Source organism: Equus quagga, unplaced genomic scaffold (assembly GCF_021613505.1).
Source record: "Equus quagga isolate Etosha38 unplaced genomic scaffold, UCLA_HA_Equagga_1.0 153_RagTag, whole genome shotgun sequence".
Lineage (NCBI taxonomy): Eukaryota > Metazoa > Chordata > Mammalia > Perissodactyla > Equidae > Equus > Equus quagga.
In genome coordinates, this window is record NW_025796915.1 from 5,535 (window position 1) to 24,997 (window position 19,463).

General features: G+C 35.4%; 1 protein-coding gene across 1 annotated transcript in view; it reads right to left on the reverse strand.

Annotated features, from left to right (window-relative positions):
* Positions 1-1,133: 1,133 nt before the first annotated feature.
* Positions 1,134-19,463, reverse strand: part of LOC124233046 (electron transfer flavoprotein subunit alpha, mitochondrial) — a 76,237-nt gene continuing 57,907 nt past the window's right edge. The window contains exon 10 of the mRNA XM_046650067.1: positions 1,134-1,262. Within this exon, the coding sequence (XP_046506023.1) occupies positions 1,179-1,262 (84 nt within the window). The 3' untranslated portion in view covers positions 1,134-1,178. The remainder of the gene's footprint in view (positions 1,263-19,463) is intronic.

Sequence of the window (19,463 nt, forward strand, 5' to 3'; positions counted from 1 at the left end):
TGACTGGATGGAGAGACAAAGTCTTGGCTCAAGTTTATTCTTATGCTTTGTTCCCTTTTTGCTTTGACATATACTATCTAGTCCATCTCTCCCCTAATCCAAATCCCTGTTGGCATGGAATGAGAATTTTCACCAGGATCTTCTTGGCAGGCAGAATCTTTAATTTAGAGAAGCAGAATTCTAGATATGTCTGAACTGGTCTGGCTAAAAATATGTTTTAAGGTTGCTGGTGTTGGAGTGGTATTTTTTCTTTAATGCAGCAACAACATTTTCCCCATTGGCACTGCTGTTTTCATAGCTCGATAAAGAAACCTGCCATCCAACTGTGAAATCTGACTGGTTTGGGGCCAATTCATTTAGAGGTTACAAGGAGGTAGTGCATGCATTTTTTTCAAGCTAGAAGTTAAACCTATTAAAAGTTTTATTACCTTTTATATCAAACTTCCATCTGAATGGATAAAAGCAGGAGTGTCAGAGGCATCTGTGACTTCATGAAAGACTGAGTTCATAATTCAAACTGTACATTGTTATGCATGAATTAATGTGTCATATTCTGAAATGTATGTTCACAGAGTAATTACACAGGACTTCCAGATACAGACCATGGAGCAAGATAAAACCAAGTGTTTGCTCTATACACTGTATTTTTGACAATTACTGAGGAATTAAGATGCTCCAACCCAAAATGTATCAGCTACACTTTAGTAACAACCCAAGAAGAGGGGCCTTGCTGACGTATGAGGGTGGGAATGTTCGGGGACTAGAGTGAAGCAGATAAAGAACCAGGGATCAGAACCTCATAAAATTTGTTAGATGCTCAGAACCTCATTATGTTGTTTTTGCCCCACAATTTCGATCCATAGACTGTCAGAGTTGAAAGGGACCTTAGAGATCATCATCCAACACCTGCATTTGGTAGACAAAGAACTGAAGTACAGACAGGATGTGTCATGTGGTAAGCTAGCATGGAGTGGGGACTCAGGTTTAGGTCTTTTTCTATGACAAAGCATTGCGTCTCCTACCAATGGTGTATTTTCAGGCAGTGAATAGTAGCTTATATTTCTTTCAGTTCCTACATCTGTGTTAATGTGAACGGTTCAACTACACACACTGTACTACATGGAAACATACAGTGAAACTCAAATTTTAGAATACAAAACGTTTTTCTCTTAGCATCATTACTGTTGTGTAGTCACCTTGCTGTCTTTCATCCCAGCTAAATGTTGGATGGCTCCAGATATTCCTACAGCAATGTAAAGTTCCTGAAACAAAAGAGACCATATAATTAACATGTGTTTATATTATATTATATAATACCTTCCAAAGTATTTGCTATTAGTAATTCAAGTCGTAGGCAAAAGCTATTTTAAATAAAATAGATGCAATGGATATTACTTAAATTATACTTTCCTCCTTCCCTGATCTCCCTAACCTATAGTCCTCTTTTTCCTCTGAATTCCTATAGTAGTGGTGGTATAATAATAAATACATGGATAATGAGAATTGTTGAGCATTAACTATGTGTCAACCACTGTGCAAAGCATTTTACATCAATTGTTGGACTTTATCTCACAGGTTCCTGTGAGGTAGCACTTTTTGTCTATGCTGCTCATTTGGATATCATACTTCAACTCACCACAGTATATACCCATTCACAATATACACACATTGTATATTAACATACAACACTTATACTCACATGTATTAGAATATATTTTGACTTAGTTGTTTGCCTTCTCATAAAAGGATATTTGTTAAAACGGTAATTAGGATATATTTATTAAACTTTGTATTTAGAAAAACCAAAAATACAAATCAGTCTCAAGAGATTCTAAGTACATACACACACACACACACGCACAATATCCCTAAGTAAAAAACAACAAACTTCTTGAAAGCATAGGCTGAACCTTTTAATTTCCAGCATCTAACAAAACGGCCCCCACACTGTAGTTTCTAAATAAATTTTGGTGATATTTGCACTTCTTCCTACCTCTCTGCCCCCAATAATTACCAAGGGAATGACAACTGACTGCTTCTCTCTGTCCCCTTATCTAAAAATCTTCAAGTATCCATGTTTGAAAATTAAAACTATCATCATGAAAAACCAATTAATAAGTGCCTAATTAGAAGAGCTTAACTGCTCCATTCCGTCTACTAAGTATAATTAAAGCTTCAACTGAAAAGTTTTTCCCACATGTAAACTGAACTAACAAGTCCTGGCTTGGGTAGAGGGTGCACCTACCATGTAACCAAAACTGACACTACAAATTTGTCGCAACTGACAAAAAAGTCTCCCCTCAATATCAATAACATGGACGGCATTGAAGGTGGCTCTGTCACATTCAGTTTTACTACAGGGCAGATACTTCAAAGTCAATGAGAAAGTCAGATGGTCCCACCTTGTTTCTGCACTGCTCATGATCTAATTTAACCACTGCTCACTCCAAAATAAGAGAGCATTTCAACTAGGATCTGGGAATAATGTCGTTGCCACCTAATACTATGATTTTTCATAACACCTAAGTGTGTTAGGCTGTATACAAGTCAATTTCCCCCTCTCTCGGTTTTCCCAATTGTAAACAGCGGAGGCATAGCCCTGGCATTGGAGCTTTTTAAAAAAGCTCCCCAGGATACTCTAATGTGCAGCGAGAGCTGAGAACCACTAGAATAGATGATCCCTGCAGCCTGAAACCTGTAACTCTATCCAGCACATTGATGGTATATCCCTGGGCCTTATCTTTAAAGGCATAAAGTGTCCACCTGCTTCTAGAGCACAAGATACCACTGTGTACCCTGGAAAAGGAAACAACCTAGTCCCCAAAGTAAGTTAATCATCTGAAAATGAGCTGGGCTTGTTTTCCAATTCAACTTGCTCTATAGTTATCATCAAAAGCTTGAAGATAAGTAAGAGCAATTTGGCCTAAAGAGACTGTGTCTTAGGGTGTAAAAGTATACTGTGGAAAGTAAAACGTATGGGTGAGGATAAAAAGCAATCCCTGCTCCATGATACTATCTTAAACCTATCCAATGCGTCAATTATGACCATACAGAGTTGGACAATGCAATGAGGCCTTGTCATTATACTGTCTCATCAGACATGGACATTCATACAAGTGATAAACAGGCTTTTCTTTGAAAAAGCACCACTATTTTCTATTGGAGATTTACAGGTAACTTCAATTGATAATTTTAACATCATTTGTTTATTCTTTTTTTTTTTTTTTTTTTTTTTTTTTGAGGAAGATTAGCCCTGAGCTAACTGCTGCCAATCCTCCTCTTTTCGCTGGGGAAGACTGGCCCTGAGCTAACATGCAGGCCCATCTTCTTCTACTTTATATGTGGGGCACCTACCACAGCATGGCTTGCCAAGTGGTGCCATGTCCACACAGGGAACAGTCGAACCCTGGGCTGCTGAAGCGGACTGTGCGCATGTAACTGCTGCGCCACCAGGCCAACCCCCATTTCAGTTTATTCTGACTAGTATTTCTTTCATAAAAAGATATTCCTTAAATTGTTAATCCAAATGTACTTACTAAATCTCACATTCAGGAAAACCAGGTGAACAAGTGGTAAAGATTTTTAAAGCAAGTTATTCAGATAGACCGAAACCGACTCACTAACTTCTCTTCTAAGTATATTTTCAGTCAGCATTGGAAAGGATCAATAGTTCTGTAAATGAGTCCTTCTGACATATATGTCTACATTAAAATTCAACAAGTCTCCACTTGCATCATAAAAATGCTAATAAAAATGTTGATTCACTCTGGAAATAGACATTTATATAAATGAAATTTACTTTAAACCCCCCAAGAGATGAACAGCCTTGACTTCAACCTTAAATGTCACTAAGTCACACAGACTGGGCCAAAGCAGATAGTTCCAGGCCCTTTCCTGCCTTTCTGACCAGAATAAATAGTCCCAGTAGGTCCACATGACCAGCAGGACCTTATTTTACTGTCTTGCAAACACAGTTCTCTGAATAAATAAAAAAACATTGAAATAATAGCCCAGAACAAGTCCTGGTATTTTGGCTGCTGTTCTGAGGTCTGATAGCTCTCTCAGGCAGGAAGAGAGGCTTTTTCTTCTTTTTTAAAAAACATATACACACAATTAGACTAATATCATAGGATGCTTCCTCATGGTTTAGAAAGCATTTTTGTATTTCAATAATAATAATTACTATGTACAAAATTCTCCACAGATGCTAATTTATGGAGCACTTAAGACATTGCCTCACAACGAACAAGGCAATCCCTGCCCTGAGGCACTTTCCTTCTAAATCAGATAGAAAGCAAGAAAGATCATTTGGAGAGAAAAGGACAGGCAATGTTGGAGGCAACAGCAATTAAGAGTTCAAAAAGAGGTGGGATTAAAGAAAGTAACAGACACAGAAAGAAGGAGGGGTAGTCCTGGAGATAAAATCCTAGCAGCCTGAACAAAGCTATAAGAACAAGAGACTAGATCAACCTACACAGCTGGTAGCAGTTTGGAATCAGGAATGGGGACTGGTGGGAAGAAGTCAAGCAACAGGGTGGTAAAACGACCAAAGGTTATTCTGAAATATAAAGAAGGAATAGCACTTACTTCAATATAAACAAGGACCAGTAGAACAAAGTACAAATCCCTCTTCTTTTGCCAAAATCTAAAAAAAGACTCTAGCTATAGACTCATCCAAGGAACTCAGGGGCAGAGGTCTAAACTACTTTACAATGGGCTGAGATGGAATCAGGAATAGGGCTTGGAAACTGATGCATCCAGTGCGGTTTAACAGAGGTTTGCAAGAGGAGTCTATTACTGCAGTTAAGAACCTAGGCTCTGAAGTGTCACTGCCTAGGGTTAAATGCCAGCTCAGACTTGTACAGTTGTGACTGTGGGCCAGTTATCTATGTTACCTATGCCTCAGCTTGCTCATCTGAAAAACCGGGCTTAGAAGAAACCTTAAATCATAGGGTTACTGCGAGGCTTCAGTCCTTAGCACAGTATGTTTTCCCAAAGACAGTGGTGTGCCACTCATGAGCTGAAATTTACTCAAATATTGATTCTCTCAGCCCACTGGGTGACCAGATGGGCTCCTGGCACGGTCTTAGGGCTACCAGGTACAGCTGAGCAGGCTGTACACTGAACAACTCTGGAGGGAGGCATCATTCATATCACAGTCATTATAGATCTGCATTTTTATTACAATAATTTTCCAACAGGTGGCAGTAAAGTAACTTGAGAAAGAGGTACTTTTTTCCTAATTCATACAAAAGAGTTATATGGACTAGAAGGAGTGCAGGACAGTCAGAAGCTCCCGTGGTACAAATACCGTAATCTTCTAAGTGTGCCATAGCAGTAAAAAGTTGAGAGGCATTGGTTAACTATGATTTTTCTGATGTTGATGTTGTTGTACCTTAAAGGTAATATAAAGACAACTAATTCTTTGTCCATGTTCTCAAGAAGCTACAGCCTAACAACAGGGTAAGATCATAAAAATCTGTAATCCAATATAGGAAAAAAATCAAAGTGTGATAGAGCTCTAATCTCTCGTGCAACCCCTCACTTTCTGTACCTGCCACGGGGAAGTGGAAAGGCTTTTAGAAGCAGGAAGCAGATCAGGGGACGATATTCCTCTGTAGTCATCTCTACCCTCCGCCAAACAGGAGCCCACTTTTGCAGCCCACCCCATCTGTTCCTGCTCCCTTAGTCCCTCAGACAGAACAAGCTTTTAAAAGCAGGTTTTATTGGTCCTAGCTTGATGACAAACCTGCATGTCTAAGAAACAGAAAGATGACTGGAATGAAATCTTAATTCTTTTACAGAAATCTAACCAATCTGTGGAATCAACATGACCAGAGTATTCTCTGGTGGATGATTTGGGTTTTGGCTGCCTTTTTCAGAAGGAAGTATGTACTAACATCACTCCTGCTTTACCCAAACCTTGTGCAAGAAACCTGGAATTCCAAGAGGTACTATCTGAGTCCTGCTCTCCAGAGGATTTCAGTGCTGAATCTAAGGACAAGGTTCCCTCTTACTCACGCATTGTGACTTTTGCCTAACACTGTTGTGAAATCAAAAAGAAATATAAAATAAAAATATATTGTGAGCCACATATTTAATTTTAAATTTTCTATTAGCCACATTAAATAAAGTAAAAACAAACAGGCGAAACTAACTTGGATAATATAATTTCAATTCAGACTAGCCACATTTCAAGTGCCCAACAGCCATGTGTGGCTTAGTGGTTACAGTGTTGGACAGCACAGATCCAAAATAATTTTAGGACAAGCTAAAGAAGAGCCTTCTTACAAGCTCTATAAGGGTACTGTGGAGCATGGTCTGATAGTAGATCTGGAGATAGAATGATATTAGTCTCATGTGTCTGTTTTGCTTATATTGGCTCACAAGATCAATGATAGGTTGTTTTAAACTCTGTGGGAAGAGAACCAAAAAGGAAAGTCCACAGTGTGAAAAAGCTGAAGACCAGCATGAGAGGCAGCAAGATTAAATAAGAGAGCAGCCAACAGAGAGTCACAAATAGATGACAAAAATCCATCAAATTTCAGGTAGTGTGGACCAAAAGGAAAATCAAAAGCAGATGAAAACTATTGGTTTAATATAGCAAATTTATGCTCTGAAAAGAAACTATCAAATTTTGTTCTCTAGTAAGTTATATATATTTTTAAAACTCTAGAAGAACCCAAAAAATCTATCTTTAAAAACTCACTTCTCAAAAAAGATTATTTAACTCATCTGAGTTAAAAAAAATTAGAGTGGAAATTAAAAAATACTTGGAACACCAAAAAAAGGCAGAGGATATGAGAACCTGTGAGATGTAGCTAAAGTGGTACTTAGAAAAATATTTATAACCTTAAAAATATATTAGGAAATAAGATGCTAGAAAATTAATGACTTAGATCTCAAAAAGTTGAAAGTGAGCAAGTACAAGAAATTACTACATTTATTTAATCACTATTATAACTAAATAAATAAGATCAGAGAGAGATGGATTCAGATCCTGACTCTTCCACTTACCACCTGTGTTTTCAGGTAAGTTACTTTTAACCTCTCAAAGGCTCACTCTTCTCATATGTAAAATGGAGATAAACACCTACAGTTAATAGGATTGTTGTGATTATTAAATAACATATGAAGTGCTCAAAATATGTTAGATATTACTATTAATACTATTATTATTATTGTTAAATGATCATTAAATCTTTAAACTAGAAGGCATAAGACAACCAAGTATCATAAAAGTTTAAACTTGAGCAGTTTAAACTATTACTATAGTTCAGTAATAGTAACTATTACTATATCAAGGAAAGTTGTTATTAACTGATACAATTCTTCTGGGATAATGTACTGGGAAAATTTCTTTTCACTGATACTTGGTAATTTCCTTTTTGCATTTAGTGCTAGCTATAAAGTTAGAATTTCTGCCCAACTTCCTAGACAGTGCTGGCTGGCCTAGGATGCTGGAGTGAATTTCTTTACAAAATTCTAACACAATATTCGTACAGGGATATATATCCCAGATACAAGTACCAAGACATCAAATGGGTCATATAAAAATATATATATATATATATATATATATATGAAGTTGAAATTACATGAGTTTATGATATAAACTCACACATTCACTTTTTTCTGGAATTGGAACAGTTTTCTGCTTGCAGCAACTTCAGATCTGCTTTTCTTTAAACAAAGTAGAAAGGAAAGATTTAAACATTTACTCTTTTGTTTATATGAAATGTGAATATGAGCAGAGTGGTTAAACCTGGAGCTTTCAGAGCAGAAAAACCAAGCCAATATTGCTCCATCTCTTTAAAAATCAGGTTTAAAATTTCTTTTCTATCAACCATCTCCCTTTCTAGATAGAGTTGGGGAAGGAACATAAAAAACTACATTTCTTCAAAGATAAAAATTTTAGGGGCCAGCCCCATGGCTGCATGGTTAAGTTTGCACGTTCTGCTTCGTCGGCCCAGGGTTTCGCTGGTTCAGATCCTGGGCGCCAACATGGCACCACTCATCAAGCCATACTGAGGCAGCGTTCCACATGCCACAACTAGAAGGACCCACAACTAAAAAATTTATACAACTATGTACCGGGGGCTTTGGGGAGAAAAAGGAAAAATAAAATCTTAAAAACAAATTTCTTTAAGAGGGGCTGGCCCCGTGGCCGAGTGGTTAAGTTCACATGCTCTGCTTCGGTGGCCCAGGGTTTTGCCAGTTCGGATCCTGGGCGCAGACATGGCACCACTCGTCAGGCTATGCTGAGGTGGCGTCCCACATAGCACAACCAGAAGGACCTACAACTAGAATATATAACTATGTACTGGGGGGCTTTGGGGAGAAGGAGAAGAAGAAAAAAAAAAAGATTGGTAACAGAGGTTAGCTCAGATGCCAATCTTTAAAAAAAAATTTTTTTTAAGAAATTTAAAAATTTATAAGTAGTTCTAACTAGAGTTCAGAGATGCAATGTTATGTGCTCAAAAACAAAACCCCTATGACTGCCTCAGGACAACAGTTCTACAAAAAAGCAAATGCTCTCTCAACCTTCTTTACTCAGAAGGCTACAGAGGCATAACCTTAAACAGCAACTGTTACAGCTAAAACAGAATACACATACACAGGCCAAATGCCAGGTGAGGAGTTAAATGGAATTAATCACAGCAAATAATGAATGTCTCTTTGAGAAGTAGATTAACCAAACTATATTTTCTAACTACTGCAAGTCTCCTGTGCATTAATATTGCTATATATCTTTCTGCTGCTCATTTAAAAGGCCAAACTGTTTCCTCTCTTTGTCAAATTGTGTTTAAGTCTCTGCTCTTTTTGGAAGAGGCCCCAAAATGCAAAGCATAACTGTGGCTCTTTCTCAACCAGCTATCTGTATATGAAATTCTCAGGCAGGATTATGGCTAAACTGAGTTTTCATGAATGGAGGACTTTACCCATACTCTTGGTTTGAAGCTCAAAGTATGTCCTACCCATCAGACAATGATCTTATACTAGGACTAGCTCAGGTTATCAGGATTCAAGATGGCATATTAATCATCACAGTTACATGAATTGTATATATGCTAGTAATCATGCTGTACTTGATATATACTATCTCACTTAACTATGACAATAACTCTAAGGGGTAAGAAGTTATTCCCATTTTAGAGAAGAGAAAGCACAGGCTCGGGTAGGCTTGGTGAGTTGTCCAAGGTTATACACACCTAGTAAAAGGCAGGCTTCTTAACCCAAGTCCACTGATTTCAAATTCAGTACTTTTTCTACTACACCACAAATAACTCAGTATTGTGACAGTACTGGTAATATGCTTTAACTGAAGTCACTAGTCTATTAAAACTTCAGTAAATATATTTATCTTAGAGAAAAATCACTAAAACGAGATGAGATGAACAGCTAACTTAAGTTTATGTATTAAAAAATATCAATTTTAGCTAGCATAGTTTTTATCCCACGTTACTAGAAGTATCAGTTGGTCCATTAGCTCTGGGTTCCTTATCCTGAATAGGGACATAAGCTACACCCTTTAGATTTCTCTCTCTACCACCCACTTGCATGTCACAGCCGGAGTACCTCTAATGCAGGCCCTCCACACACATGTACTAGCTACAAGGCCATCAAAGAGACTGACTCACAGAAGAGGTAAGATTCGGAAATTATTTCGTTTGTTCTTGATGTATGTTTGTTTTAATTTATGTAACCTGTACTGACAGATAACACTTTTGGATACAAACTTTGACCTGGCTTTCAATGAAGTCAATATCTTGTTTCAAATAACTATTAATGGGAAAGATGTAGAAGCAAAGCCAGGAAACTCACTTAGAAGAAAAAGCAGCAGTCCTCATCTAGCCTTTGAAGGTTTCTCACATGAATGGACATTCCGTGGCTCAGTAGATGGACTTGGTGCTTATTGGGCAGAGAATATGAAGCTTGGACTTTTTAGTCAAAGATTCTTTGAAACCCTAAATTCATTAGACATCCAACTCATTAGATATTAGTTCCTCAATATTCTTTCTACTGGCCCACCTTTTTTGCCAGGAGAAGCCAAATGTCTTCTTCACAACCAGCCTAGTTATAATATGCCCAAAGCAGATGGCAATTTATATCAGTAGCATATGCTTCATTACGTATTTCACTATTTTTGTTCAAAATGTAAATTTAATAACTCAGTTGCTCAAATATAAAGTTAAAGATTTTTTTTTAAAAAACAAGGACATTAACTAATATACTGTGACTTGCAATGCAAATGTTAAAATGTAAACCAGAAAAAGTGAAATTTCAGCTCTTGACCTTTTAGTAGTACTTTTTAATTGCAGGTTTTGATTACATAGATGCATAGGACCTGAAATAAGTTTTTTCTTAGGAAAATATTTTTACAATAAAATATAATTTTTTTACTATTTTGCAATTAAATGCTTAGTATTTACCCAATTAGCTTCTATACTAACTCACAGATTTTCCACCGTGGAAAAATATTCCTCAAGTATACCTGGAATGATAGAAAGCCAAGTATATCATATACTTTGCTAAAATTACTCAGATTAATTTACATTGAAATAGTTGGGTATACGACATTAAAATAGATATATGATCAGTCTATTACAAAGCTTTGCATTTTAGCAGGTCAAATAAAAAGTTTCACTGTCAAATTTTTTATCAGTAAGGTTCTTTAATTGATCCAAATAGTTAGAACACGCTAAATTACACATAGCTATGTAGAATTTTGGAGCAGTAAGGAACCTCTAAGATTATCTATGCAACTCTTTATCAATAAAAAAATCAAGGCCCCAGGAAACAGAGCTGGCACTAGAACCTGACTTCCAAGTACTATTCTTTTCACTCACCAGGTGCCTCTTTCCCAAAATTAATACGAGTTAGGCCATTGTTTACGCACAGCCTTTCTTGATGTTTAATCTAAAATTAAGATAACTTCCAGGCCAAGGAGTTCATGAGAGCTACAAAGTAACCATTGGAAAACAGTTCTGAGGTTCCTCAAAAAGCTAAACATAGAATTACCACATGACCCCGCAATCCTACTGCTAGGTATATACGTAAAAGAATTGAAAACACGGACTCAGATACTTGTATGTGAATGTTTGTAGCGGCATTATTCACAAGAGCCAAAAGGTGAAAACAAAGCAACACAAGTATCTATTAACAGATAAATAGATAAACAAACTGTTTATGGAATATTATTGGAATATTTTTTCAGCCATAAAATGCAATGAAGTTCTGATACACGCAACAACATGGATAAAATCTGAAAACATGCTAAATGAAATAAGACAGTCACAAAAGGACAAATATTGTGTGAGTTCACTTTTATGAAATATCCAGCATAGGCAAAATCACAGAGGCAAAGTAGATTAGCGAATTACCAGGGGCTGGGGTGGGAGGGAATGAGAGTTATTGCTTAATGGATATAGAGTTTCTTAGTTTAGGGTGATGAAAAATTTGAGATATAGATAATGGTGACAGTTGCACAATATTGTGAATATAATTAATGCCACTGAATTATACACTTAAAAATGGTTAAAATGACAAATTTTGCTAGATTTTACCACAATAAAAATTCATTAGAAAGTTATCACCTCGACAGAAACCTTCACCCAATTCTCCATCTTCAAAAATTTAATTCTAAAATCTTGTGGTTTTGACAATTACAAAAGCATAACATTAAAAAAGTAACAATAATAGGGAAAACCAGGTACAGGATTTATGGGAATTCTCTGTACTATCTTTGCAATTTTTGTGTAAAAATCTAAAACTGTTCTAAAAAATCAAGTTTATTTTTTAAAAAAAGCAACCAGAGTTGTGAAGTTCAGCCCAAGTTACACAAAGACTCCTTGAAGCACCTTCCAAAGTTACAAAAATTTGAGTAGGTATTGTGGAATATGGAAATACTGCCAAAAATAACATGGAAAGCAAGGCAGAAAATAATGCCTGTAAGAAAATAATAAATTTGCCATTCATCCAACCTAACTAGAGACCCTCTAAATAATCTCACTTTAAGGAAATGGAATACATCCCCCTGCCCCAAATGCAATTTCCCAAATTCCTTTTTGGACTGTTTGGTTAATGTTAATATATAATAATATTAAATCAAGTTATTAAAATGTTCTTTTGTACCAGATCTTAGTACTTATATCTTCGGCCCTAAGTGAAGATAAGGATTGAATTACCTATGCTAAGTGATCAATTATCCACTGAATAAACATTTCCTTTTAGTACAGTGTCTTACGTTCTCTGACATTCACATGCATGTTTACCATATCTAAAACTATACATGAGAAAATAAATTAGCTTTTATATAAAAGAGCCAAAAATGCGGTTAGAATAAGAATAGAAATTTAGAATAGTCTTATTCCTTTCAAGTTACCACACCAAGATAGCTACAACAAAGATTTGCTGTCTACTCTTATTGATTTCCATGCCAGCTGTTAAATTAGACTATCTACAAGACATGTCAATTTATCATATCAGTGGCATGCTTTTAAACAGTTATATATGTAAAAGAATTCAATAGACTCTCTCCAAAACTTAAAAATTTCAACTTTATATGTAAAATGGTAATAGATAAAAAACCACTGATATTGGTCCTCTGGAATAAATGCTTTAGCAAAATCAGTCTGATAAAAATTAGCTAAGAAATAAATCAAAGATAATTAGAATTCAAAGATACAGTCAGAACTAATTTTTAGCCAATAAGTTTTTACCTATTGCACGACCAAACAATTTATAATTCAAACCACAGTTTATAAATTCTACAACTTCTCCTTTGTCATTTTAAGCTTCACTGTAAGGGCTTTGATCATCCAGGCCACGTAATTACCTTTAAGAAGCATGCTCAGGGTGTTTTCTGGACTACAGGTCCATACAGCATTTCTCTTTGTCCTCTTGGGAATAGAACATCAATTGCTTTCAGCTAATGCACTCACATATGAATATTTTAGTACAATTTAATGCTTCTATACCAACCCCAAAGGAACAGAGCATCAATTTGTGAACACAGTTCTCTTGGAGTTAAAAGCCAAGCTGGATAATGCAGTATGAAAGGGGTTGTCAATCTTTAGCTTTTTAGCAAGTTGGAAAAGCAGTTCATAAATTCAGTCCCAGCTGTATACAAATAACTCTATAAAGTTTGTTCCCACACAGACTTTTCAACATTAGTGAATTTTCAAAAGAGGACCAAAGAAACAAAATTTCTTGTCTTGGTAAATTCTCCCAAAACTGCTTCTTCATCTAATAACTCTTCACCTTGTCTCAGAATTATAAATAGACTACTAATCTGTTAGTAAAATACCAAAATAGAGACAAGGTAATCTACTTCCATCAAGAAATTGCGCTAAGTATAAAAACACATTTCCCTGACAGTAGGTAACAGATTGTTTCATGATTACAATAGGTTTATATAAGTGTGAATAGTCAGGATGGCAAAGTCACTAACCAAGCTTCTTAAAAGGCCATCCAGAAAAAAGTGCAAAATGAGAACTACCACTAAATACGCCAAGGCTTAAAAAGCCATACAAATTAAATTCTAGTCATAGCATAAATCTGACACTCTAATAAGCTTAACAAATATTAATTAATGTGCTTAAGAAAATCCAATGAGACTATCACACAGTTAAATAAATAAGAATTCAATACCTGTTCATGATTTGAAAACAAAAAATCTCTTAGCAAAAGAGGATTTGTTATAGTAACTGTAAAAATGGCTAACACATAACACTTACACTTTATGCCAGGCACAGTTTTAAGTGTTTTACATATATTAACTCATTAAGTCTTTACAACTACCAAATGAAGTACAGATTATTATTATCACTATTATACAGCTGACCAAACTGTGGTACAGAGAAGTTAAGTGATTTGTCCAAGGTCACACAGCAAGCAAGTGGTAATGCTAAGAGCTGAATTCAGGCAACTTGGCTAGAAAGTCTGGACTCGACCATTTTTAACCATTATACAACACTGTCTATTGTAGGAAACTTCTTTAATCTGATAAAGGATATCTACCAAAAACACATAGCAAACATCATACCTAAAATAAGGAATAAGGATGTTTATCATCACCATTTCTATTTAACAATGTCCAGGGAGCCATAGCTGACATGGTAAGAAAAGAAAATTAAACAAAATTTCATTATTCTCAGAAAATATGACTGTGTATATACAACACCCAAGAGAATCTACAGATAAATAAGATATATATATATATATATATATATATATATATATATATATAGTATTCTTCTTTATCTATATACCTTTATAAGAAAAGTATAAAACTATCTAAACAAATAGAGAAATAAAATCATGGTCAGGGATAGAAGACTAAATATTGCAAAGATGTCAACTCTCTCCAAATTAATCTATATATCCAATGTTCCTCACTTGAAGAATTTTTGCTATCTGAATATCTATTACAACTTGTACATTTTTTAACCCAGAAGTCACTATTGAAAAAGAAAAACACAACTATAATGAATTTGCATAAGTGCACATTTAAGGTGCTTATGAATCTGAGAGACTGTCCTGTCCACTCAGCAGTTGTATCTCAGCTATTTTCCTGACAGGATCATATTTTATGTTTACATTGTATAACCACAACGGGAACACAAAGAGACATCCATTTTGAGATTTTTTTCATTTCATTGGTTAATCTAAGGCTTTGGACAATGATCCACAGCATCTATTTCTGGAGTCTCAGAAGCCCAAAAGAAAACATCTCTTGAAATACAAATGTGAGCCCCTTCACCAGTTCCCTCCCACAAATCCCGACCCACCACTAAACAGTAGTGTTTCTTCCATCCCTCACCACCAAATCTCACCTAGGCAAGGCTTCAATCAGTAAATTATCATTTTTAAATGGCCGTGGTTATTAACTAAGAATGATCTGCATGCATCATGCATCTTTAGCATATTTTCTCATTGTTTATTCACATCACGGTACATGATTGGAGCCGTTAGAAGAAATATCTGATACTTTCCAGTATGACTGCATTCTGTCCAGAAACATACCAACTAATGAGTATAGTAAGTGTGAAATGACTAAGTAACTAGTGTTTTAAATGCTTTATATTATGCAGAAAATCTTGGTGGATTCTCTTTTTTTTGCTCAAGGAAGATTGTCCCTGACCTGACACCCGTAGCCAATCTTCCTCTGGTTTGTATGCAGGATGCCACCACAGCATGGCTTGATAAGTGGTGTGTAGGTCTGCACCTGGGATCCGACCCTGCGAGCCCTGGGCTGCCGAAATGGAGTGTGTGAACTTAAACACTATGCCACTGGGCTGGCCCCTGGTGGATTCTTCTAGATGTTTACAGAAGACTTTATAATTGGAGGGAAATTACTTAAGGTTTTTGATGGATTGGGAACTATTTATTAATTCTCTCTTTTAAAATAATAAAATATAGACTTAGGTTCTCTTAAGCTTCAGTATCTACGCAATTTCAGGAATGGACTATATTTGGATAAGATATAACTACATTTCTAATCAAAAGCCCAACTGTGGAGCTTCACAAACTAATTCTAAAACTGCAGAGAAGGGCAGAGAGCCAAGAATAGCTAAGACAATTTTGGAGAAGAATGGGGGAGGAGGTATTGTGTAACTAAATAACTTTATTATAATAAAGCTTTAAGTGTAGTACTGATACAATGCTAAACATTTGACCAATAGGACAGAACAGATAGCCTAGAAATAGACTTGAGCAAATATGTTAACTTGCTATGTAAGTGACGACACTGTAGATCAGTGGGGAAGAAAAGGAATGTGTAATAAATCATTAGCCATATGAGGAAAAAACTGAATACCTACTTCACTCCAAACATAAAAATCAAATCAAACAGACTATAAGCCAAAATGTGAAAAGCAAAACTTTAAAACTCTTAGAAGACAATGCAAGTGAATACTGTTATGACACTGTCTTAGGGAAGATTTCTTAAACAAAACACAAAATATCTATTGAAAAGGAAAAAAATAAGTTCAACTACATTAAAATTAAAAGCTTCTGTTTATCAAAAGATATGATTAAAAAAGTGGAAAAGACAGACATAAACAGAGAAAATGCATGCAACACACATAATCAACAAAAGATTACTATCCAGAATATATAAAAGAACTTCCAAAAATAAAACCATGAATGGACATTTAGCATATGAAAAGATAACTCGCTAGTAATCAGGAAAAAGCAAATAAAAAACAGTGAGATTTCATAACCATCAAACTAGCAAAACTTCTTTTCAAATTGTGTTAAAATATACATAATATAAAATTTACCATTTTAATCATTGTTAAGTATAGCTCTGTGGCATTAAGTATATTCGCCTTGTTGTGCAACCTTCACCACGATCTACCTCTGGAACTGCAAAACTTCAAAAAACTGAAAATACCAAACTTCAGAAAGGATGGGAGTAAAGGTAACTTTCATAAACTGTTGGTAACTGTAAATAATCACTTCGGAAAACAATTTGTCAATATCTGGTAAAGCTAAACATTTTCTATAACTAAGCAATTTCACTCAGGCATACTTTTCTAGGGAAACACTAATATACAAGAAGACATATAAGAATCTTCATAGCAACTTTACTTGTAATAGCAAGAAATTTATAGACTACCTAAATAAACATCCATTAATAGGAAAATGGGTAAAGTGTGACATGTTTATATAATAGAATACCATACACATCGATGAAACACAAATGAAAAAATGCTACCTGCATTAAAATGGATGAATCTCACAAACATAAGACTGACTAAAAAAAGGATAAAGAATACATACAGTGAACAAAGTGGGTATAGAGGGAATATATGTCAACATAATAAAAGCCATATAGGACAAGCCCACAGCTGATATCATACTCAAGGGTGAAAAGCTGAAAGCTTTTCCTCTAAGATCAGGAACAAGACAAGGACACTCACTCTCACCACTTTTATTCAACATAGAATTGAAAGTCCCAGCCAGAGCAATTAGGCAAGAAAAACAAATAAAAGGCATCCAAATTGGAAAGGAAGACATAAAACTCTATTTGCAGATCACATGATATTATACATAGAAAACCCTAAAGACTCCACAAAAAAACTGTTAGGATTAATAAATGATTCAGTAAAGTTGCGAGATATAAAATCGATATATAGAAATCTGTTGCGTTTCTATATCCTAGCAACTATCAGAAAGAGAAATTAAGAAAAATCCCATCTACAGTTGCATCAAAACCAATAAAATACTGAGGAATAAATTTAACAAAGGAAATGAAAGACCTGTACACCAAAAACTATCAGACACTGATGAAAGAAACTGAAGAATACACAAATAAAAAGATATTCTGTGCTCAAGGATTGGAATAATTAACATTGTTAAAATGTCCATACTAAAAGCAATCTATAGATTCAATGCAATCCCTATTAAAATTCTGATAGCATTTTTCACAGAATAGAACAAATCTAAAATTTGTATGAAACCACAAAAGACCCCATATAGCCAAAGCAATCTTGAGAAAGAAGAACAAAGCTGTGAAGGCTTCTTGATTTCAAACTATATTACAAAGCTATAGTAATCAAAACAGTAGAGTACCGGCATAAAAAGAGACACATAGATCAATGGAACAGAATAGAGAGCGTAGAAATAAACCCATGCATATGTGGTCAATTAATTTATGACAAAGGAGCCAAGAATATACAATGGGGAAAGGATAGTCTCTTCAATAAATGGTATTGAGAAAACTGGACAGCACATGTAAAAGAATGAAACTGGACCACTATCTTACACCATAAATAAAAATTAATTCAAAATGTACTAAAGGCTTGAATATAAGACCTGAAACCATAAACTCCTAGAAGAAAACATAGGTGGTAAACTCCTTGACACTGGTCTTGGTGATGATTTTTTGGACTTGACAACAAAAGCAAAAATAAACAAGTGGGACTACATCAAACTAAAAAATAGGCAGAGGATCTAAATAGACATTTTTCCAAGACATACAGATGGTCAACAGGTACATGCTCAACATCACTAATCATCTGGAAAATGCAAACCAAAACCACAAGGAGATATCACCTCACACTTGTTAGAATGGCTATTATCAAAGAGAGAAGAGATAATAAATGCTGGTGAGGATGTGAAGAAAAGGGAACCCTTGTGCACTCTTGGTGGGAATGTAAACTGGTGCAGCCAGTATGGAAAACAGTATGGCAGGTCCTCAAAAAATTAAAAATAGGGGCTGGCCCAGTGGCACAGTGGTTAAGTTTGCGCATTCTGCTTTGGCAGCCAGGGGTTCGCCAGTTCGGATCCCAGGCACAGACTTATGCACCACTTATCAAGCCATGCTGTGGCAGGTGTCCCACATATAAAATAGAGGAAGATGGGCACAGATGTTCGTTCAGGGCCAACATTCCTCAGCAAAAAGAGGAAGATTGGCGCCAGATGTTAGCTCAGGGCTAACCTTCCTCAAAAAAAAATTAATTAAAAATAGAACTATCATATGATCCAGGAATTCCACTTCTGGGTATTTATTCAAAGAAAAACGAAAACACTAATTTGAAAAGATATATGCACTCCCATGTTCACTGCAGCATTATTTACAACAGCCAAGATATGGAAATAACTTAAATGTCCATTGACAGATGGATAAACAAATGTTGTGTGTGTGTATATATATATATATGATGGAATATTTTTCAGCCATAAAAAAGAATGAAATCTTGTCATTTGCAACAGGCATTACGATAAATGAAACCAGTCAGATAGAGAAAGACAAATACCATACAATCTCACCTATATGTGGAACCTAAGAAAAACCGAACCCAAGCTCATAGATACAGAGAACTGATTGCCAGTGGGCAAAATGGGTAAAGGGAGTTAAAAGGTACAAACTTCAAGTTATAAAACAATTAAGTTTTGGAGACATAATATACAGCATGGCAACTACAGTCTAATATTGTATTGCATATCTGAAAGTTGCCAAGACAGTAAATCTTAAAAGTCCTCATGACAAGAAAAAAAATTTTGTAACTATATGGTGATGTTAACTTAAAAAAAACACAACACATATAGTATGCTATTATTGACAAAGTTTTAAAACTATATACAAGACAGTATTATATGTCAGTGCTCCCCAACTTTTTTATATTATGGCACACACAAAATGGTAATATTTGTATGGTACACTGGGCTAAATGAACAAGGCAAGTCATAATGTTTCCTGTTCCAAAGACTGAGAGGATCAACATCTTGGGACACTTATAAATCATTCACAGTACTCCAGCTGAAAAGTTCAGCTATGTACTGTTTAGGAATCTGTGGACATATAGTAAAAGTAAAAATGAAATGTATTGAAATAATCATCAAATTTAGGATAATGGGTACTTTTGAGGGGAGGAAAAGATGCATTAAAGGAAGAGTACACAGGGGCTTTCAACTGTATTGTAATATTTTTTCTTAAATTTGGTGGTAAAAAC